The 23,921-nt window shown below is 41.6% G+C and overlaps 1 protein-coding gene across 6 annotated transcripts in view; it reads right to left on the minus strand.

Moving 5' to 3' along the window:
• The window catches only part of MGAT4D (MGAT4 family member D), a 40,240-nt gene extending 17,369 nt beyond the window's left edge, over window positions 1-22,871 (minus strand). The window contains exons 1-7 of one of the 6 annotated variants that reach the window (XM_086747849.1): window positions 22,626-22,871; window positions 18,033-18,116; window positions 12,727-12,888; window positions 9,162-9,302; window positions 7,152-7,285; window positions 5,007-5,053; window positions 2,782-2,895 (exon numbers count right to left, since the gene is read on the minus strand). In XM_086747849.1, the coding sequence (XP_086603975.1) occupies window positions 2,782-2,895; window positions 5,007-5,053; window positions 7,152-7,285; window positions 9,162-9,302; window positions 12,727-12,888; window positions 18,033-18,116; window positions 22,626-22,716 (773 nt within the window). In that variant the 5' untranslated portion in view covers window positions 22,717-22,871. Of the gene's footprint in view, window positions 1-2,781; window positions 2,896-5,006; window positions 5,054-7,151; window positions 7,286-9,161; window positions 9,303-12,726; window positions 12,889-13,464; window positions 14,092-18,032; window positions 18,117-21,690; window positions 22,166-22,625 lie in introns of those variants that run through there. The other 5 variants (XM_086747844.1, XM_086747847.1, XM_086747843.1 and 2 more) reach the window with 5 other exon arrangements.
• Between the last annotated feature and the right edge of the window lie 1,050 nt (window positions 22,872-23,921).

Raw genomic sequence — 23,921 nt, forward strand, 5'->3', positions numbered from 1 at the left:
GATGCAGCCCAGGATGCAGTTGGCCTTCTGGGCCGCAAGGGCGCATTGCCTGCTCATGTTGAGCTTCTCATCCACCAGCACTCCCAAGTCCTTCTCCACAGGGCTGCTCTCAATCCATTCCCCGCCCAGCCTGTATTTGTGCCTGGGATTGCCATGACCCAGGTGCAGGACCTTGCACTTGGCCTGGTTGAACTTCATGAGTTTGGCACGGGCCCACCTCTCCAGCCTGTCAAGGTCCCTCTGGATGGCATCCCTCCCTTCCAGCATGTCGACGGCACCACACAACTTGGTGTCGTCGGCAAACTTGCTGAGGGTGCACTCTATCCCACTGTCCTTATCGCCGACAAAGATGTTGAACAAGGCCGGGCCCAGCACGGACCCCTGAGGGACGCCACTCTTGACCGGTCTCCACATGGACATTGAGCCGTTGACCACCACTTTCTGAGTGAGGCCATCCAGCCAACTCTTTATCCACCGAGTGGTCCGTCCATCAAACCCATGTCTCTCTAGTTTAGAGAGAAGGATGTCATGCGGGACAGTGTCAAAAGCTTTGCACGAGTCCAGGTAGATGATGTCAGTTGCTCGTTCCTTGTCCACCGATGCCGTCACCCCGTCATAGAAGGCCACCAAATTGGTCAGGCACGATCTGCCCTTGGTGAAGCCATGTTGGCTGTCACCAACCACCTCCTTGCTCTCCATGTGCCTTAGCATGGTTTCCAGGAGAATCTGCTCCATGACCTTGCCAGGCACAGAGGTGAGGCTGACCGGCCTGTAGTTACCTGGGTCTTCCTTATTCCCCTTTTTAAAAATTGGGGTTATGTTCCCTCTCTTCCAGTCATCGGGGACCTCACCAGACCGCCACGACTTCTCAAATATGATAGCCAGTGGCTTGGCAACTTCATCCGCCAGTTCCCTCAGGTCCCGCGGATGGATCTCATCAGGACCCATGGACTTGTGCACCTTCAGGTTCCTTCGATGATCCCGAACCTGCTCTTTGAGTACAATGGGCAGTTCTTCATTCTCGCAGTCCCTGCTTGCACCTTCTACAGCTTGGGCGGTGGGACAGGAACTCTTGTCGGTGAAGACTGAGGCAAAAAAGTCATTGAGAACCTCAGCCTTCTCCATGTCCTGGGTAACCAGGACACCAGTTCCCTTCTGGCGGGGGCCTACATTTTCCCTGGACTTTCTTTTGTCCCCTACGTACCTATAAAAGCTCTTCTTGTTGCATTTTATATCCCTGGCCAGATTCAGTTCTGCCAGGGCTTTGGCCTTCCTTACCTTATCCCTGGCCACTCGCGCAGCCTCTTTGTAGTCCTCCCAGGCTACCTGTCCCCACTTCCGCCCTCTTATAGGCTTCCTTTTTCACTTTCAGTTGGTCCAGGAGCTCCTTGCTCATCCACGCCGGCCTCCTGGCCTTTTTGCCCGACTTGTTTTTCATTGGGATGCACCTCTGCTGAGCTTGGAGGAGGTGCTCCTTGAATATGGACCAACTTTCCTGGGCCCCTCTTCCCTCCAGGGCCGCCTCCCATGGCACTTGGCCCATCAGGTCCCTGAAGAGGCCAAAGTCCGCCTTCCTGAAGTCTAGGGCAGAGAGCTTGCCATGTAGTTTCCTTGCCGCCCCGTGGATCTTGAACTCCACCATGTCATGGTCGCTGCAGCCAAGGCTGTCCTTTAGTTTCACATCCCCCACCAGCCCCTCCCTGTTGGTGAGCACAAGGTCGAGCATGGCACCCCTCCTTGTCAGCTCCTCTATCGCCTGCAGGAGGAAGTTGTCATCCACGCATTCCAGGAACCTCCTGGACTGTCTGTGCCCTGCCATGTTGTCTCTCCAACAGATGTCAAGGTGGTTGAAGTCCCCCATGAGGACCAGGGCCTGTGACCGTGAGGCTGCTCCTATCTGCCTATAGAACACTTCATCTGCTCTGTCCTCCTGGCCAGGCGGCCTGTAACAGACCCCTACCGTAACGTCTCCTGTCCATCCCCATCCTCTAATCTTGACCCATAAGCTCTCTGTCAGCTCCTCCTCCATCCCCAGGTGGAGCTCCACACACTCCAGCCGGTTGCTGACGTAGAGAGCGACACCCCCTCCTCGTCTCCCCTCCCTGTCTTTTCTAAAAAGCCTATACCCCTCCATGTTGACACTGCAGTCATATGTGTCATCCCACCACGTCTCCGTGATGCCAATGAGGTCATAGCCCTGCTCGTGTGCAAGCATCTCCAGCTCTTCCTGTTTATTCCCCATGCTGCGTGCATTGGTATAGAGACACTTCAGCTGGGCCCCCGACAAAGCCGACTTGCTGGCTGGAGCGACAGGGGTGCTATTGGACCGCAGTTTAGGTTCATTTGCACTTATCTGTGATCCTTCCTCAGCTTCTGGACCCTCGGTGCTGGCACTGGCGCCATGCTGACAGCAGTGGGCTGAACTGTGCTCCCCCTCCCCAGCAACACTAGTTTAAAGCCCTCTGGACGAGCCTGGCAAGTCTTTGTCCAAGCACACTCTTCCCCGTCTTGGTTAGGTGCACGCCATCCGCCCCTAGCAGCCCGGGCTTTTCAAAGCACGCCCCGTGGTCTAGATACCCAAAGCCCTGGCTGTAGCACCACTCCCTGAGCCACGAGTTAACCTGCCAGATACGTGTAATAATTTTTTTTTTTTAAGTCTACTTGAGGTCCATTACCTCCAATATACAAAAACATTATCAGCTCAAAGAATGCTGACTTTTGCAGAATTTTCCATTTTATACTCTTAGCAATAAGTTCATGGGTTTTATACAGCTATCTTACCTTACTCTGTCCTCCGAATCCCCAAGTGTTTTCTTCAGGTTGAAAAGATCTGGATAGTAAGAAGCAGGAGGAGAAATAACTTCTAGGACTCCAGACTGGATTTCTTTGGGGAAGCTGTGAAGATAAGCTTAGTGAGTCCTCATTCCTCAAAAAGAGCAACTACGGACAGCAGCTCCCCAGGATTAGTTCTGCTCCTCCATAAGTGGGATTCACAATTCTAGCACAGAAACTAAGTCACATAGATTGTAAATTAGGAACCAAGAAGGGATCTTTGACAACCATCAGAACAGGCAGGACTGTAACTCCTCAAAGTCACAGAAAACACTGAAGAGAAGTGCCCTGAAGAAACACTGAAGAAATCCCACCCGTCCTGCATCTGGAGATGCTTACCCATAATGCTGAGGTGGTTGCCAAAACGCAGCAGTAATTCACAACCAAATCCACTAGCTAGAACCACAAACAACTGTTCCCCCTCACGTGAGGGCTCCTGGCTTCCTTACACATGCTCTAACTCTAATTCTGCATTCTAGCCAAAATGATTCTGTCCTGGAATGGGGGTTTGGTATGCAGAGTCTAGGCCTAGTCTCTGCTCCAAGGATTAAATTTTACATTTAATCCATTGAAAAAATATGTAATCAACTTTGGGAGCCAAACCTGAAAGTCAAATCTCCCCCTTCCTCCAGAAAAATCAACTTTGGGAGCCAAACCTGAAAGTCAAATCTCCCCCTTTCTCCAGAATATGTTAAAAAAAAAAAACAACACCACAACCAAACCCTTCGCTTTTAATAGGTATAGGATCATTGAAACAAGGTGATTTCAGAACTGAGTTCTCCATTTCCTATGATTAATGAAAAAAAGCTAACACTAAAAATTAAGCACATGGCAGTACAAGCATGCTTATGAAAAAGAACCTCAATCTTACTGTGTAACACTGACAAAATATGACTACTCTGCAGTCATATTTTCAAAAACCATAATGAAATAATAAAAATTATCTAAGTGCTTAAGTTGCTATGTGTATTGTACCTTGTGATGCTGAATGGTAGTGAGGAGGACTGCCTCTTCACCTTGTCCTAGCTGCAGTTCTCCCAGCTCAGCTCACAGTGGGAGAAACCCTTGAGTAGGGTAGGACGTGCAGCAGAGCCTCAACAGTGAAGGAAAAGGGCAGCCTCTCTGGGGACCTTGTTCAACTTTTTTTGTTGGTTTTATTAATATTCTAAAAAACGTTGATACAAAGATTGAGAGCTCTCCTGTAATCATTTTAAAGAAGGATAGAAGGGAAAGGCTGTTTCACTTTAAATACTGGCCAAAGTGGGGCTCTGTCAGGGTAACTGATTCATGAATGAGCTCGCGCACCAAAGAAACCAGCAACGCCAGTAAGGCAGTGCAACGCAGATTTCATCTCTTATTTCTTTCACTCAGCTGTGCTTCAGGGCCTTTAGCCTTACCTCTTTTGTGACTGTTAGCTACGCTATACCATTTCTTACAGAGCAGCTTTTTTAAGACAAAGAAATCTACCAATGAATATTGGTTTTTTTTTTTTGCCCAAACATTTTAATTTAGTAGTTGTTCTTCTCAAGCTGCTCTAGGGTTTTCACATGCACGTGATGCCATAAATGTCTGTGGGAAAGAATGATAAGAGCAAGCAAAACTGCAGTGGGACTCAAACCTTCATTTGATAACTCATATTAATTTGGCACGGCAAAGAATATCCATCTCATGTTACCCATCATATAATAGTATTTAATGTTATAAATAGAATCAGACTGCTGTCCAAAATCCATTGCCTTCATGAAAAAGAGGCAAATGAGGAAACAATAACACCCAGAAAACATGACAGACATGAGAATACGCTGCAGGGCCGTGAAGTCAGTGGGGACCTAATACATGTAGCCTCAAGTGCCTCGAATTGCATCATTAATTTCATGGGGAAAAGACTGAGGTTCAGGTAAACATTTATCAGAGGCTTAAGCTGAGACCTTGCCTGATTAGTGAAAGCATATTTATGAAATGAGAAAAGGAAAATAAACTGATATACATCCTTCTGTTCCGAATTCCATAGTGTGTTACGATACACATAGTAAGAGCGCGCCTTTGCCTCAATTCTTAGCAGTTCCATTTCACTATGGCAGAGTTGTGACTTATTGCTGAAATGCTCTAATTCTTTCCATAAAAGCTCAAAATGCGTTTACTCGCTGTTCAGTGTTACACTCTATGGGACTTACCTGCTTTTAACACTTTCTGCAACACTGTTAACATATTCTGCATTCATCTAAAGGAAAAAAAAAAAGGGGGAGGGGTGTCATTTCAAGTCACTCATTTTTGTATTAAGCAAAATTTTGTAGGGAATATTTTTGCGCAAAAACTTCATTTTATTCTCCAGTTCTTTTCATTCAGAAAAAAAAAAAAAAAACAAAAAAAAAAACCCCAAAAAAGCAGTATGTTATAGCAGCATTTCTACTAAAGGACAGTATGGGGTTTTCAAGCCAACTGAACTTTCAAGGTAATTGAAAGTAGAACTGAATTATCTCCAGTGATGGATTCTGCATTTTGTTTTTTTCACTGCTTCAGCAGGAAGCCAAGCCATTTTCTGCATAAAATTCTTTTCTACAGCTTTCACTTAGGCCAAAAAAGCAGAGTCATATAACAGTCAGTAAAAAGTGCCATTTCAGGTTAATCATCCAAAAATCACAAAAGAGGTCTGAGGCCGTTGAGAAAAGTCACTTAAACAAAATTTTCTAAGGCTAGCAACACTTAAAATCTTTGAATAGAGTTTCTTCCTAATATTACAAACTTATGGCTCTTAGTCTGGAAGTTTTGAGGACATACTTAGTCATTGCTGCTGTTTCATAAAAATAACAGTTTTAGTGTGGAAAATATCCATTAACGATATTAAACAGTGCTACGTTTTATGGATTTCAAAAGCAATAAAATACTTGTCTTAGCAGTTCAGATTTTTTTCTAAATACACATATAATCGTTACCAGATATATATTTAATTTGTATTAAGTTAAAAGATGTAATGCGGTGAGTAAAGAACTGCAGTAAGAAAAAAATACCAACAACTTTGAAACTCACTTTCAGTCAATAAGTTACTCTGACTTAACCCACGATGTAAACATTTAACTTGATCTTCTGAAACTTTCTGAGAAAGAGGAAGGTGTGGATTCAGGATCAGTGAACACACCTGCCTCCTTCTCATAATTAAATGTTCTTATCACCTCTCATATCAGCACAATCAACCTGCTCTACTTTACTGCACGGCTCAGAAATGGAAGCTGCAAGAAGGTGACTTTGGGTACGGGAGAAAGGGGTGAGACCCATTCTTACAACAGCAATTTAATCCTAAATTGGCTGAAATGGACTGTTACTACAACCAAAGCTACTGTTTGTTAAAAGTGCCCCATTAGGACTGTCCACAGTGGCAACTGTAAAATAAGTTCAGCTCCTGAAAATGATGCTGAAGAAGAACTACAGCCAGTACAATTGGGCCTATCTACTTATCGTTGTGATCCAAACAGAAAAGTGGAAATATTTAATAAAGTGAACTACATTCTGTTTGACAGTATTACAGTTGCCAAAGCTGCTCTAAGCAATGACTGAGCTAAAAAAGCAAACTTTAACTGTTAATGAATACAGGTATGAAATTTAATGTTGTTTATGGAAGGACAAAGAAATATGAAGAATAAATAGGAAGTCTGAAAAAATGCACAGTCTTTCTACCTGCAGGTAACTATCATTAGCTAATTCTTTTCTGTAGCTTTTTTCTAATGTGGTTAAGACATTTTGGATTGAGAAAAAAATTAATTTACCCCTAATATTTTACCTTGAGCACTGTTTACTCTCCCAAACATGGAATTGTTCAAGTCTCTGAACAGTTTTCTTTTTCCACAAGAAATGCCAATACACATGCAGAAGGCAAGGCTCCAGCATGCCAAGGTACGTTGCAAGATACATGATATCAAAGCAGCAGATAAGTAATCTGAACTTTGGTTAGACTGAGTAAGTTTACTTTTTCCAGGTTTTATGGAACTTTTCTGTAAAAAATTTACATTTCATTCTTGAAGCAGAATACTTTACTTTCAGAGATAAATAATGAGTTTACATGGTTTTATTTGGAAATCTGACTGTAACAACTGTGCTTGTACATGTAATACGACTTTTTACCCTTCGATCGTCTGAGTTACAGGTTTTTTTCCACATATGAACACTGAGGCACTAACTGCTCACTATGTGCTCCAGCCCTGAAGAAATCCCTCCCAAAGGCCTAGCTAACAGTATTTTGCAGCCTCTCCTACACTATTACACTAAGACATAAATGTCCATATTGTCTCTCTATCAGCATACCACACCATTACATGCAAACTTACCTCTGCTACAAAGATGATTATTAAGCAGTCGTTCTTTTGCTCCTCAGAGAGTTCATACAGTAGGGAGTGCAGTGTATTAATCAGATAACGCTCTTTTTCCCTTTTCACAGTAGGAATACCCATCACCAGTGAGACTGCAAAGAAAGAAGTCCGCAAGCCATGTAATTTTAAGTTAGGGAAACTGAAACGACATTTTAATTTTTATTTGATATGACCATGAAACTTGGTGACAGTGAGTATTCCCATAGCGCTGTGACAGCATTTACTTTACTGCCTGGAAGGAGAGATACCTCCAGCTAAGTTTAGGCCAGAGACACCTGTGTCTGTGGTATAAGCATCACGTCTACACTGTGTAGACTGTCAACATTTGGGAACTTGGAGATATTGCTACCTCTGGCAAACACATAGGTATCAGCTATTGAGTTTCAAAAGTGGGTATCGTGAAATAAGTGCTAGCTCATGGCGTGGAGTTGGAGATTTGAGTAGTAAGAGTTAAACCAACGCTGCTTTACTGAGCAAGTTGTCACAGGAGGTAAGCGCTGTGTATCTCAGAAAGGAATCCAAAAATCAAAATCTCAAAAATCTTTTTGAGCAGTTTAAGTTATATGAATCCATGGCTTTGACATAATCAATAATAAGAACAAAGGAACTTAGATGTTGTTATTAAGAAGAAAGGAACAGAAATAGTCTGGCAAAGACTCCACTAGTAGCAAACCTGTGCTATATTACATCATTAGATTTTGAGCAGGACCTTTCTTTTTTAATTAGTGAGGGCATTACTGAAGTAAGTGACCTAATACGGCTCAGTAAACCTGTAGAATTCTTAGTCGTTGCAGAAGATTCCTATTCACCAAAACCTTGAGAAGCTGGTAAGGAAGCTGCAGATTTTGAAGGAGTAGTTGCAGTTAGTGACTTGCTCCAGACTTCATCATTTGTGCCAGCATCAGCTCAAAAATGCCAAAATTCCAATGTTCCTTCCCACCACATAACCTGCTAAACCACTGAAGTTTTGTTTGGTTTAGACACTGAAGGTCAGCCTGTACTTGTTAAAGTGTAGTCTTGCTATTGTGATTTTCATGTACAAATAAATGAAAATTAAACATGCAGCATTCTTTTACTACTGACTACTTTTCTTCCTTTTTTTTTTTTTTGCTTGCTTGTGAATGTATCTGGTTTCCTCAGGTTTCTTTGCAAATAATTTTGCTGACTACCGGTGGTCTTACTCATTGCCACACTCATTTACGGGCTCATAGATCTCACTCCAGTGAGAAGCACAGCACTACTCCAATAGAACCACTAGCCCATGTCATGGGCGCAGCGAAGTTATTTTTTTCAGTTAAATCAAAAGTGCTGCCAATGTTTCTTTATGTAAAATCACCCTAGAGAAAAGTCAAAATTTCAATAAAATACAAAACTCAGCAAAATAGTTGACTAGTTCCTTGTTTGCTTATTGCTTTTGAATATTATTTTTACCTATCACATGACAATTAGGAGAAGATGTAACAATTATTTGTATTATAGTTGACTGGAATTCATTATGATTTGTGCAGGTGTCAGCTGATTTCTCACGTGGATGAAAAAGTTACACTGAAGATTTATTAATATCCTTCAAATTATCACATCACCTTTCCATTTGCTTCTAACTTTAGCAAACTGTGTGAACTGTAAATTCTCCCTGGCTTCCTTACTCCTAGTAGTTTTGTAGGGGAAAAATGTCAGCTAATGTATCTTTGCCTCATGAAGCCATGACTAAGAGCAAAAATAATACTGCCTTTCAGTTACAACAAATTTTGGTTGACACTTGAAAAAGTTTATAAGAATACTCTGGGGAAGACTTGAAATTGGGATGGATGTGGTAAAAGTGCTTTTGCCATCCCAAATAAAATACAATCAGTTTGACAACATTATAAAGTTTAGGGAGAAAACCCTCTCTGAACTTTGTGCTTCGCTGCTAGAACTTAATATAAAATATAAACATATAGATAATAAGCATCAAACTTTATTTCCTACCTCCAGTTCTCTGTTGCCCAAATATAACATTTGGGAAAATGGCATCTTCATATTCTCGAAGGTGAGGTAGATAGTAGTACATGTTTGTAAGATGCACGGGGAGTTTTCCAGGGAGGTTTAACACTTTCGGCTTCGTATCATCTTAAAGAAACAACAAACCCACACATACACATAAAAGAAAAAAAAAACAGCAGTGAAGCCTATTATTTCAGCTGTTTTCCTCAACTGAATACTGGCAGATTACCACACACAAGGTTATTCAATCACAATTATTCCTCAGAAGTGATTATATCTCATATATATTACCCTCCTGAGGTAATAAACCGAGAATTGCCCTGTACAACTCCCTCCTACCCAGGCAATGGTGCAGAGCTCCAGGCCTGAACATCCTGGGAACTCCACCTGCATTTCCCTGTTATTTCAAAAGCAGCAGGGGAAAAAAATGGTTTGTTTTTTGCACAGTTAGCAAGCAACTTTTTAAATGAAAAGAAACACAGATTCTGATGAATAACTTTCTTAATTACTTCACAAACTTAAATGCTTTCGCCAGAACATAACCCATAGTGGTTTTCAGAGCTCAAACTTAAGTTCTCAGGTTATTAAAAGTCCTATGGCAAAAAGGACAACCAGATCCAGGCCTTTAGAAACTATGTGAGAAATAAAAGACCATAGTAGTTAAGAGAAAAGTAGAGAATTTTTCTTCTTCTTCACTCAGGTGTGGCCTTATAAAAATAATCCTATTTTTAAAAAAAAAATAAGCCATATAAAAAACAGGTCTCTAGTCTTCCTTAACACAAACATTCCTTAATGTTCTAGTGGTGGTAAAATTTCTTAAAATTAAATTAAATAAAAACTTGAACAACTAAATTCTAGAATAATTATAAAATCAATTATAAGCTTGCAAAAAAAAAAAAAAATTGTGCTTAATTTAAGGTAGCCATGGGGGCAGAGATGATACGCATCACATCATGCAGTTTTTAAAAAGGTATTTGAATTGATTAAAATGAAGACTATATTTATGAAGAATAGCAAATGGTCTTTCTAATATTTAAGAAAACTGCTTGGAAACAAAACTGAAGATCACTCCAGACTTTATTTACCAGTTCTCTAAAGGCTTAAATCTTGCTTTCCTGACACAGACAGCATAGAGGTGTCATACCAGAATTCTGTCTGTCATTCTGTTGATGAATTTTTCTGTACCTTACTAGCTGCCTACAATGTGTATGGCTTTTTGCACTGAAAGAAAAATAAAGCTCCTATGAATTTATCTAAGGTAATTTATACTTCACTGGGTGCGTCCTCCAGACACTTTATCGGATCTGCAAAGAGGCTGGTGCCAGGGCACTTTGTGATATCAGACTACCTCAATTAGTTTTGCCGACAAAATCATGTTAAGAGCTTTCCAAGCTGCAGAAGACTTGAAAACTCACAGTTTTACAGTTAGCAAAGCAACAGAAGGTTTATTGACTTAGATGAAAAGTTATTTTTCATAAAAAATGGATCTAAGATAACTTCCCAAATTTTCCTCCTTACTTAAGTCTTATGAATGACCATCAGCAGCTTTATTCACTCAGCTTAGATCAATGAAGACAGAGGTTTCCTGAATGGGCAATATTTGTTTCAAGTTTTTCAATTTTCAAAAGACATTCTACCTGAAAACTAGGACTTGACAGAGATTCCCCACTCTACAGAAAACAGTTAAAAAAAAAAAAAAACAAACACAAAAAACCCAACAAACATATATATGGCCAGATATTTGTGTATGAAAGAGATACACACAACTCCTCCCACTCTACTTTGCCATGAAATATACTGGAATTTTGCTATATATAAACTTTTTTTTTTAAACCACCATAATAACTTTTCAAGGACTTTCCATTTTTATTTGAAAGCAGAACCTATCAAGGGTTGGGCAAAGGACTTCAGTTTTATTGCGTACAATAAACCTTTTCACTTTTGTTGTACAATAAAACTTGTCTGGAATGAGATGCAGAAAAATAAGTAAAAATAAAAGGAAAACTATTCTGTGATTTTAAGAAGTTTCTGCTTTGAATCTTGTGAATTGACAGCTTTAACACTTTCTGGTATTTGGCTGGTTCTAATAAGAATGAAGAGCAGAGGGAAGGGGAACTTGCACTCTCCTCTACTGCTGTTCTGTGCATTGGGCAATAACTCTGTCCACAGTACGTGGGGCTACCGGTAGCTGACAACATGGCCTCTATTCTAATTGTTCTGTCAGCACTCAAGCATTTCTTTATACACATCTGAACAGCCCCACTGAATTGAGTAAACAGGCAAAAAGAGGCAGGGAAGAACAGGATAAGAAACGAAGCTGACCACACAAAGTGGGAATGCACCTTGTTCCTTCCTCCCTTGTAACAGTCCTGCTTAATTCCATATTTTAATCGCATACCAGCCTCCTGTACTGAATGTAAAGTAGTTTTCAGTAGCATCCAGACTCTTTTTGAAGTGGGAGTGTGTTGTGGAATGCTTGCAGTGCAGAGATGCCCCTTCTAGTTTTCCTTCTCTCCCCAGGGAAGGAGCTCTTCCAGTCTGAACAGGGAGGCATGCAGATCCTGCACTACTACGTCATTTCTTTTAGGGAATAAAATAAAATTGTCTCATCTATTGTATGCAACTACAGTGTGCAAATAGATGGGGATGTACAACAGTCTGTAAGGCAAGGATGTAATATATTTTTAAATAAATAAGAAGTTTAATTAAACAATGGGAAGAAGCCAGATCACTAGAGTAAACTTCATAGCATGTTGGTGTCCCTCTTAAAAAAAAAAAAAAAAAGAAAAAGAAAAAAAGGCAGAGAAAGCTCCCTCAAAGGTTTTCTTTTAATTGGCATCACTTACAAGCATTCATATTTCCTTCAGATTATTAACAAACTACTTGCAAGATAAAAATAAATTCTAGAGGGAATATTCTTAGGCTGTATCTAGCCAGCAAGACCTCATGGGGCTGCTTAACTCCTGGGTTCAGGCAAGGACCCAGCTGTACGTGGTCGGCCTGCTGAGATGAGACGGCACACCCACCACACACATCTCAGTGCCTAGGGTCTGCCTGCGGGACGGCAGAGCACTCGTGGCCAAAAAATCCCTCCCAAAAGTCACCCCACCTGGACAGCAGGGGGACCAAGACTGTGGAACATCAGAAGAGGCATACCTGCCTTCCCAGTTAGACACAGCCCTCGGACTTATTAGGGTGTAGTGGCATAGTAAAAGCTGGTAAAAACAGCTTATTCAGTGCTCTGTAGTTGGCAGGAAGAGGGAGATAAGCGCTGTACGAAACTCTGTTAGCGATATATACAGCTGTGCCACTACGACACCACTGCAGTCTACTATGTCCCCTTTTTTTTCTCTCCTTATTTGTTTAGTTACTAACCGATCCTTTTTAAAGAAGGCCTACAGATTACTTCCCCACCCTTTTTGTAAAGTAGAAACTTCCATCTAATGCTAATATAATGAAATCAATTATTTTTCCCCCGCACCAGTGACAAAGGAACATGAGCACACAAAACTTTGAAGCGTTAAGACAGTACATTTTTACACATACAAACCTGTATAATTAGCTGTCAAGTTCATTCTTTTTGCAACTACACGTTTAATTTCATCTAGGGCATTGCTGAGTTCTTGTGATCTTTTTTTATTTTCCTTTTCAGCATACAATAGTCTTTCCCGAAGTTCCAGAAACTGGCTTTGGTACACGTTAAAGTCATTTCCTGCAATGAGAACGTAATTTCTTTTCAAAGAGGTGAATTATATGATGGAATAAAGAGAAAGTTTATGAATAGGAGACAGACTAGAAGACGACATGACCAGAAGTGTATAAATAATAATAAAAGAGGCCACTCAGTTTATTCATGGACTGAAGAAATCTGGAAGAGTATTAAAGAGGAGAGTTTTGGCAGCACAGCTGGGTAAAAGCTTGCAATTTGAGACCAGGAACAAGAATATGACATCCATAATAAGGAAAAAGTCAGTGAAAAAACTGTGTGTTGCAGCGGAAGGTGCTATCCAGTAGAGTCAACAACATCTTTCACTAAGTGCCAAATCTTGATGACCCCTGTCACATTGAAGAGTGTAATTACGTAACGGCTTGTCTTTTGTATAAAGCACTTTTAAGATTAAAATACAGATATTAAGGTATTCACACTTCATCAATGAGTTAAAAAGTGCCTGGAGTATATTGAGAACTATTAGTAAAGATGGTTATTTGAACTCCTGGGGAGATGTAATTAGATAACAACTGAAACTGTGCTCAGGATTGAAGGATACTTTCATATTATATAGCCCACCTTTGATGAAATGCTCTACAATCATATCGATACTGGAAACACTGGACTCCCAGTTGTGGTTATCAGACACCTCTGGTGTTCTACATTGGATTCTCAGGTAATGTCAACATTCTGTTTACAAAAGATACACCTTCCTAGGAAGGAAGTACTGTCAGAACTTCTCAGTTACCACAGATGGTATACAAGACTCATACCTGTTAGTACCTCCACTGCCTCATCGCCACGTGAATAAAGATTGTTAGACTTACTAAAATTAATACAAGGCAACACTTCAATAATGCCACTCATTTTGCAATAGGAAGTAAAGTAGTAGAGGGTAGAAGCGCACTTCTACTTCATTTAAAAATGTTTTATAATGCTGCTTTTTTATTGTGGTGGGTTGGTTTTTTTTTTTAATTAAATGCTGTTATTTAGACACTTCTCCCATTCTATTTGTGGACTGGGCTGATTCCCACCCTTGGCAGAACTCATTTTCTAGGACCCACCATTGTCTCTCACCAAAAGGGAATTCATGGGGATTCTAGCCTGTAAAAGAGACTAAGAGCAAAATGCAGAGGCAATACAAATTTGTGAGGATTTGCAGAGGCATTTCAAACTGGAACTAATTTGAATTTTGGATAAACAGGGGGTTCTATTTGCACTAAACATAAGTCCTTCATTTAATCAATAAATGTATGATTGGAAGATGCCAAAGTTTAAAACATCTAGGAAGAAAGTAGTTAGAAGAAAGAAGTAAACATGTGATCTGTATTATTATTGTTGTTGTTGTTGTTGTTGGCCTCATTAAAAATTTAAAGTATGTTTAGTAAAATGCCCATGAAATTAATGCTTCCTAAGATTTTATGACAGTCTTAAAAACTTTTTGACTTGCAAGAAAGGCGTTCATATCTAGGAACGTTCTGTACTATGCAGCTATGAATGTAAATTTAGTGTTGTTGAAGGGAGTGGAAAACTGGATTATTTCAGCTGCATGCAATAAGAATGTTCTACTTTACTGAAGTAGGCTTCCTTAAAAAATTATCAGGTAATAAATGAGGAAAATGAGGAAACAGATGGAGAGTCCTTCTTTTCACAGTTGCAGGGGAAAGGTTATAAAATAGATTTCCAGTACAAATCTGTCATGAGGCATCAGGGTAAAGAGCTGGAACCCCAAACGAGCTAAATTATTGGAGCACCTAAGGACCCTTTCATCAACTACTACGTAGAAATACACTTTCTTGTTTTCTGCTTTTCTTTTATGTTGTGTTTCCAATGCCTTAATCCAACCTTTGGCTTTTTGCTTTAGAATGTATACGAATAAAATGGAAACATTTAAATCCATTTAAATGGATTTTAGTGCACATGTGAAAAGTGTTGCTCTAAGTATCGACAGATCTACACAGAACTAAACCAGCTGCTTGCAATAGCTGGCTTGGAAAGAAGCAAACGGGGTGTTTTTCATAGCTTGCTCTGACAAGGAGGGCCAGGAGAAAGGAGCTTCGGCTGTTATCACGAAACACCGTCTGTCCCCAGTGATAGCCTGGCTTGGCAACACCTCGTGGTTCTATCAGCAGTGGGGAGTGTCAGGATAAAACTGGAAAACAGCAAGATGAGGACCTATGGCAAAACTACAAAAAGTAAATAAACGTAAAGGCTTCTTTTCCCATTGGTGAGCTGTAGATTAATTACTCCGCTGGGCTAAGGAAACCCTACTGGGAAATTTCAGTGGGGTTACACTGGCTATAAGCCGTGGGAGGAGAAAACGAAAAACCACCAACCAGACTCAGTGACAGCACTCAAAGCTTTTGCAATGCATTTTGAACTCTACTCCTCTGACTGTTCACTATACATTGTCACATATACTTACAGGTACTGTAAATCTAAGATGGCAATACTTAAAATGGTTTTAAATGCAATCTTGTGTTATCTCCTAATAGACACACATATATAATGTTCTGCACCAGAAACTGAAACTGTTTAGAAAAAATACTAATCTCTGAAGCAAGTACTCATCCTGAAAGTCAAACGATTATTTCTTTTAGCTCCATGCATGTATGCTTTCTATTACCATAAATGCTTCCAGTTTCATTAACAGTTCATTTATGGCAATATCTAAGAGCTGTGGAACAATTCATCACTATCTCCTCCTAGCATTCAGAGAAAAAAAAAAGAAAATAAAAGGAAAATAGGGAGTGGCAGAAAGGAGGGAAGAAACCACCCCAAAGTCTAGCAGTGACTCCTGTTCCTATTTCTTGATTACAGGCTACACTGTTTATTGTACCTAAAGACACATTCTTTTAGAAACTGAATTTTGGTTAATGCCCTCCTTAAAAGAAAACTATATAAGCACACTAACTGCAATGGATCTCATCATACTCCACGTTGGAAACACTGCTCACTGTTCAGGTTAATGAAGCACATTAAACCATTGAGGCATGTATTGCATTAATAACTCTGGCGGTTTGTTATCTTCCTGTAACTGATCTAAAATAGAGAGACCTTTCTAAATCTTGTTACATGCTTTGCAAGCTTGAGTTTTGTTCTCTCAGAGTAAGGAGGAAAAAAAAAAATCCACCAAACAATGCCTCTGTCTTAGTTCAGAACAGCCAGTTCTTAGGCAAACACTTAAATTCAACAATGTGCTAAAGTCTAAGGGTATTTAAGCACCTTTCCAGGTAAAGACACCTTCCTGAATTTGTGCGTGATCTTCAAATATTTTGTTCATAGCATTACAGCACAGAATTATTTGTCTCTCCCAACAGGTTAAAGACAGCCAAGATAAACTACCATAAAGTCAGGAGCCGCTTCACTTGCCCTGGGTACATTCACCCACTGTTTGATATCCGTCAGAACTGTGGTAGCTTCAATGGTTGAGCTCTGAGCACAGGACACAGCATGTCCTAATGCATATCTTAAATCTTCAGAAGCCTCTGAAGTCAGTCAGTGCTCGGGTTGGTTTATTTTACACAGCTGAAAAGGGAAGGTTAAGCGGCAGGTTAAGAAGCTTCTAATGGTTTCCACTCATCTGTCCTGCCCGTGCTCTGACGGCAACTGGGCTGCAGCGCCCATTGCTACGGCGAAGGCTACAAGTAGGAGGAGAAAGATTAATTTCAGCCAGGGACAATTCTGAGCCGGCTGGCTCAAACCTTTGCCTGGCTGTGACACAGCAGTATCAGACGGGCAGCAGGCTTGGAAAGCCAAAGCACGGGGCTTAACGTGCAGCGAGGACTCTCTCACCGTGTTTTTATAGCTTCCTTTGTAGGCGCCTATACAAGCAGAGGAATCGCTCTGCCAGTGCATCCACTCGTCTTGGACAGCATCCACATCAGGAGCTTCCAGACAGTGGAGGGACACTGCATTAACCCAGCGACATCAAAGAAAAGTCGTGTGCCAGCAATTTGTGGGGGGAGTTAGGGTTCCTCTGTGCTCATACAGAGGGTATACATGGAAAAGAATCAGAGTCACTTTTCAGTACTGGAATGAACACCTTGCAAAGTTAATTGCAAATCAAAGTTAATAACTGAATTTTAAAAACACATTCAATTGTATAAAGAACACGGACGAGCTATTGTATGTGGCATAGAATACTTGCTAACAAATTATTTGCATACTGTATCTAGCTGAAAATAGATATGCAAACTTCTTTTGAAGAAAATACAACAGAAGTTCTAATAATACTTTCTTAAATACTGGCAAACAATCCTCATTTTAGATCTGAGTCTTTTCCTATATTAGAATGTAGTGAAAAGCAATCTTAAAACATTCAGTCAGAACACCATTGTAAGGAAAGCAATAGCATTACAATAAGTGGAAAAATGTATAATTTGAACGGCTATTGCACGGTGTTTGACCATAATTGGTATACTTCGGTTTTAACACAGTAATGTCAGTAACAGGATATAGGTTCTTAATGGCAGTGGAAAATTCTGATTTGAATATGGCCATTATCAGATAAATAAAAAGCACTCATTCACTTCAAGCAATGGTTATTGCTTCATTCTGGTTAGTATTTTAAATATTTTTACTGTTCTGCCTGATGTAGCAACAATCACTCATTTATACACACATTTAATTAAATGCCTAGCCACTAACGAAAGTATTTCTGGGTAAAACTGTGTTCCTCAAGACTCAGCGTGCAACATTAGGCAAGCGTGAAGGTCATATGTTTACGCTTGTTTAAGTACAGGTTGTGATGAGACACTGCACAGCCAACAAAGAGAGGTCTGAAATGTTCCCTGTCGCTTTCTCTACAAAACCCAACAGTAACTAGTCTCATTTTGTACCTGAGTCTTTATAGGATTTATGACTCAGTTGCTCTGCTTCCGAGGACAAGGCAGCCACTATTCCACCTGAAGTAACCGCAAGAAGGAACAGACTCTTAGTTCAGTAAATTAGAAGCCAGTAAAACTATACAGCTTTTGTAAGTCTTGGATATGAATTTTGATATAAAATTTGCGATCAGTAAATACTAAGTCTAAAGTCCCATTTGAGGTTGTTGTATGGGTTGTTTTTTTTTTAATGCCTAAATGCAGGCATTACACAAAGAAACTGAGTAAGCAATGAGTGGACAGGAGAAACTCTTTCCTTACCACACTGTGCATTTCGGCCACATCCTGATTGCGTGTTGGGGCAAAACCTGGATGTGCAATAACCTCTGTACGCTCGCAGTTCCACTGGAAGGAAACATATGCATGAAGACGAGGAGAGAAGATGTAGCCTACCAGTCAGCTGGGACAACTGGGGAAAATGGTGGTTAAATACAGCCTAACAGGCCTAGAGAAGGCAGGAAAATTGGTTTCTGCAGGTTCATAAATCTGGATAAGCTGTATTGGCTGAAATGAGAACGGTGTAAGTCAAGACTCCTTATCAAATCTGTCAATTTGCTACTATTTAATTGAAGCTTCGAGCCAGAGCATGCCAGTTGGGTCTGGACAGGAAACCTGCAAAGAACTGCATCACAAATGACAGGATCTTCTGGGGGTCTGCGCATGGGGGTGCACAGCAGGAGCAGGGGTTGGCCAGCCAAAGGAAAGCATCACACCATGGGCAGATTATTGGAAATAAAATAAACGTGTAAGCAGCTGTTTCGGCTAGGATATACATTACTGTATTTCAACTGCAAAAAAATAACTTTAATCAGAAATATCTTTTTAACCCTTTGTACCCCTTTTCCTGACGAAAGGTTTTCTGAAATAATGAAAAATGCAATATGTTTAACAATTTGATAAACCTCAAGTACACTTCTGTGAATGCAGTTAAGTCAAACAGTTTCTCTCTTCTTCACCCCACCTCAAGGGAGTAACTAAAGAAATCCAGGCTTTACAATGTTTGGCTCAACATGTTTATATTAACATGCTTAGGTCCTTGTGACATCATATTTTAGCATCACTCTCTCCTAACTTCCAGACAAAGCTTAGTTTTTATTTACTGGAAAAAGCATCCCACAAATTCAGGTGAAGAGGGCAGCACCATGTCACAAACTAATCTTGTAACCCTTACAAGCAACATGGAGAAGCGCTGCCATGTGAGATGATCTGATTCACCTCATTGCTGTGACTTCTAAAAAATTCACTGTTATTCAGCCAAGACACCAAAGTTTCTTTTTGTTCAGGAATAGTCTTTTCTCTGAAAAAAATTTATGTAAAGTTCATAATGAGTTTATAATGCACTCTTGCCTTCTCCTTTACTGTTTTTATTTCCTGCCTCCTTACATTTACTTTTGTATTTTTGTATACCTGTGATATCTCTTGTTGATTAATATTTACATAGAAAACAGTAGCTAAAACTGTGTGAGAAAATCACTACATATAATATAAATTCTATACTACTTTCCATAGCTACAAATCCATATGAAGAGTATTTATAAGAGAGCAAATACTTTTGGCCAAGTGAATTAACGAGTGGATTGTAACCCAGTTGCACAACAGCAGGAACATCTGCATCATCCTGACAACAGCCTTTCCTATCCCTAGATGCAAACTGTTTGCTTCGGACGGGTTTTGCTTGAGGCCTGGGGAGGGACCAGAAAGCTCACAGCAAAACCACGCAGGATATGGAGCAGGTATTGCGGCAGCAGTCCAGCTGGTTACTTGCTAATAGCAGCCTGTGTTCGCAAGTGCTCAAGAGGATGTTGAAGGAATCGCCATGCGAGCGCAGACAAATATCAAGCCTTGCTGAAGATCTCGTGATCACCAATTGTCTCCGTAACTACTTTTATCTCTTTTTTTTTATTTTGGGGCCACAAAAATTGCAGCCTATTTAAAATGAAACCTCTGCTTATATTTATAAAGCAATGGAAAAAGTGACTACAGAAACATCTTTGTAAGGATGGTTAAAATGTGTACAGTATTACCCACAATAGCTGAAGTCTAGTGACTTTGGTAGATTCTGAACTTTCATTTTTAAGTGCCTGAGCCATGCAGGCGCATCTTCCCTGCTGTGCCAGTTCAAGTCACCCGTACTCGAGTCAAGTCTCACAACTGCAAGTCAACGCTCAGGCTGCACTCAGTAGTCAGAAGCAATACCAGACAGCCAATTATTTACTGCTGTCATAGACAGAAAACACATTTCAACTCAAATCTCTCAAGCTAACTAGCCCCTTAGTATAAGGTGTTTAAAGGTCGCTGGCTTAAGCTGCTGATTTTTATTTGCACACAAACTGGGGACAGAGCCAATAGCCAATTTACACTTCAAGGGCTAAAAGGCTCTGAGACTGCAGACAAACTGAACAATATTTTACAGGGCTAGGATGCCCTATCCTAATGGCACAACAAACAGAAAATATTATTTGCTATCCCAACATCACTACCATCCAAGAAACAATAACTGGATAGAAACCAAACTACAGACTACTGCTGCTTAGCGGAATATGCTGTAGTCAAAGATCAACAGCAGCCTAAATATTTTAATGGGCAAAGCAGAGAAGGGAATTAAAGAAAGAGGAGATTTCACAAATGTGGAAAAGAAAATGAGCCAGAGAACACTTGACAAATGAGTGAAAGAGATGGAGGCTGACAAGCTGAGATAGTACTTGACCTCTCAGTAACAGGTGAAAAGGACGTAAGAAAACAAAACAAATGTCGCCGTTTGAGATGCGAGAAAAGTGGCAACTCCTGTAGTGCGGTAGGCAGTGGAGAGGCAAGTTCAGCAGCACAGAAGGGAAGAAGAGAAGTTTAACAATATCTAAGAGGGATCTGCCTGTTTTCAGAGAAAAAGACTAACTTCAGACCACTTTCTTGAATAGATGCTCTGTGACAACAATAGCCCATTAGTTGGTTTGGTCACAATGCTTCTGTCTCTGTGGAAAAAGGTAACAACGTATGACTGTTCTCGTGTTGTTTCTGGATGGGCAGAGGACTTCCATCTTCTAACATCACTCAGGAGCAAGGACTATCTTTCCAGCAAAATAAACTTAATACAAAATACAACTTAATACACCACGTGCTGTTACCTCCCCCTTTAATTACTAGTATCAACTTTTTATTTACATATTTGTGAGCTTTACCAAGCTTAAGCGAGAATGTGTCTCTGAACACTACATATTTACATTTGTAATGGTTAAAAGTTTGTTAAGAAAACAGGTGCTAATAATAGTAATTAGGAAAATGATACCATCTGAGCGGAATTAGTTACTCTGTTTACTGTGGAGGAGGAGACAACTGTGGAAAGAGAAAAGTTAAAACACCACATATACATATACACCACAACACATATTACCCTTCCCCCACAAAAGGAACAACAACAGAAAAAAAAAACAAACCCAAAGCAAAACACCCCAGCATGGAACGGCAGGAGAGAAAGACCAACAAGAAAGCAGAATGAAAATGGAATTTCAGTAAGGAGGAGACACAAAACATGAATCTCAAGCTAAGATGGTGATAGGGGTGGTAACTGTAAATGGGACAAATGCTTTCATGCTATCATCTCTTGGATCTTAGTTTCTTAAGACACACCCTGTTTTTACCTCTATTTCTCCTTCCCCACTCCTAGCAGGATTGCCACTGAGAGAAGTGTCAAGGGTTGCAAGATAAACAACCGTACAGTTGACAAGAAATTATAAAGGCAGGAGGATCAGCACCGTCTCAACTCAATTCAGTATTCCGTTGTGGGGCCAAGATCTCCACTGCCACTTGTATTTCTTACAGAAACAATTAGTATAAATACATTAACAGCCAGTCAGAGTTGTGTGTTCATCCCAAAAGTTACTAATTGTCTTATTTTAATTCTTCTACAGCAATAAAACCAGACCTTTTGTGAAGGTGTATATAGAAAGCGCTTAAAGATCCACCGTTGCCCCAAAGAAACTGTCAAATAACAAGCCACATCTCCAGGTGCTATTTGGAGAGACCTTCTGATTTATTTTCAGAAAACAGCATCAGTTTTATCTTATCTGTGTAGGCTCAGAGAATCTTAGACATGGCCTTCTGTAGATCTATCCAACATGTGCCACCTACATAACCTATTAAAAAGATATTATGTAATGTTGAAGTTTGTAAATGAAAATAGAAAAAGTCAGGTGTTTTTTCTCTGGATTGAGCATTGCATTCTGCTGCTGGAAACATACTCATGGAAAAGAGACGGTACACGAGGCACAAATACCACTGCAGAATGGATAATGCTACTTCGTCCTCCTCAAGTAATATTCAAAACGAGAACACTTAAAAAGCAACAACCATAGCAATCACCTTTAGACTTGCTCTTTCCATCCTCATGCAGGATTCTTGTTAGTAACTGTTATTAAAATTTCTTAAATTTGGAGATTTTTTTTAGCTGGACAGGTTTGACCCAAAGACCCAATCCTGTACACAAGATGAGACCCGCACCCCGAACCCCCTCGGGGCCAAGCGCCCTGGCGCCCTGGTCGTCGAGCTGCGGGGTGGGCTGTGGGGCTGCCCCCCTCCTGCCCCACACCGACACCCCGACCCGGGAGGCTGCCCCTCCGAGCGCGGGCACCGGCTCTGCCTTACCGTCCCCTCCTTCCGCGGCGTCTGGAGCTCCGGGAGGGGACGGGGCGCCCCGACGCCCCTGCCCTGACTCGGTACCGATCACCGAGATGGTCCCCTCCCCGCTGTCGCGGGCGGCTGTAACGGCCGCCCGACGGCGGGGAATGGGGCCATCCCGGGCTGGAAGGGACGGGACGGGACGGGACGGGGCGGCCCTCGCCCGCCTCCGGTCTCTCTCACCTGCGCTGCCCTCCGACGCCGCGTACCACAGCAGCGGGAAGGCGGCCGCGAGGCACAGCACGGCCAGGAGCGGGCCCAGCCGGACCCGCATCTCCCGAGCCCGGCCCCGCTCCTCTACCGCCGACTCCACGCGGGGAACTGCTCGGCCGGGCGTGTCCTGCGCCGCGCTAACCCGCCCGCCCCCCTGCTCCCGAAAGGGCCGGAGCAGCGGGGGAGGGCATGCCCCGGCTCCCCGCACCTCGCCGGGCAGGGCCGTTGCGCCCTCCCGCCTCGTCTGCGGCGGGGGAGCGGGTGGCCGTCGGGAGGGAGCGGCGGTGGCACCTGCGCCTTCCCGCCGGCGGGCCTCCCCACGGGAGACAGCGGTGCTGCGGGCGGGCGGCCACGCCGGTTCCAGCTGCGAAGCCCACAGAGAAACCTCTGGGCTGCGGCAAGGTCAGGTTCTGTTTTTACAGAAGAAAAAAAAAAAAAAAACCAAAACCAAAAAAAAAAAACCACCCAAAAAAAACCCAAACCGTCTCGGCTCAGCACTTGGGCAGGCACCGTTTAGCCCAAGTCACATCATAGTGGTTAGGAGTATTTTCTTAAATTTAAAGCCAATGGTGCATTTTGTTTGCATATTGCTGATGAGATCGTATCAGGGAGCCACGCTGCAGTGTACAATTAATACACGCGTTTAGCGCAGTCAGATGAAGAAACAAAGCTTTTCGGTTCATCTTTAAAGAAAAAGCAGGGAAAGCAGCTGCAGGATCCAACCTGATGACATTCTTGTGGACACTGGTAAATGTATTTTACTTCTGCCGCCGTGCCCTGCTTCACCCGTGTGCCTTCCCGTTACGGCAGGCACACCTCTTTGCCTTTTCAGGTCCTCAGCAATCCATAAGCAAACGAAAAATTAGTCACTGCGTAGAACATGTTCTCTATAACATAATTTATAAAGGGAAGGGAAATCTTATTTACAGAGCCTCCCAGAATCTGTTACAGGGGCATAGTTTTAACAGAACCACCTATGTTTTATCAGAAAAAAAGGCCCTGCTTGTCACACCTGATCAGCAGGTAGTCGGTGGCTTTCACTTTGACATGTTCACTACCTGCTCACAAATCTTACCCCCCTGCTCCCCATTCCACACCTGTGATAATGAAAATACAGTTTCCCATTCTGTGTTGCAAAGATCTAAAAGACCAACTTCAGAAATCATACTGGGCTTGGGCAGCTGATAAAAGCAGAAAGCTGTTTGGTATCTAATCTGTTACCTATTTCCTTAACGTATTACTAGCATATATAACTTATTACCTTAT

This window comes from Chlamydotis macqueenii, chromosome 4, assembly GCF_036417535.1.
Source record: "Chlamydotis macqueenii isolate bChlMac1 chromosome 4, bChlMac1.mat, whole genome shotgun sequence".
NCBI lineage: Eukaryota > Metazoa > Chordata > Aves > Otidiformes > Otididae > Chlamydotis > Chlamydotis macqueenii.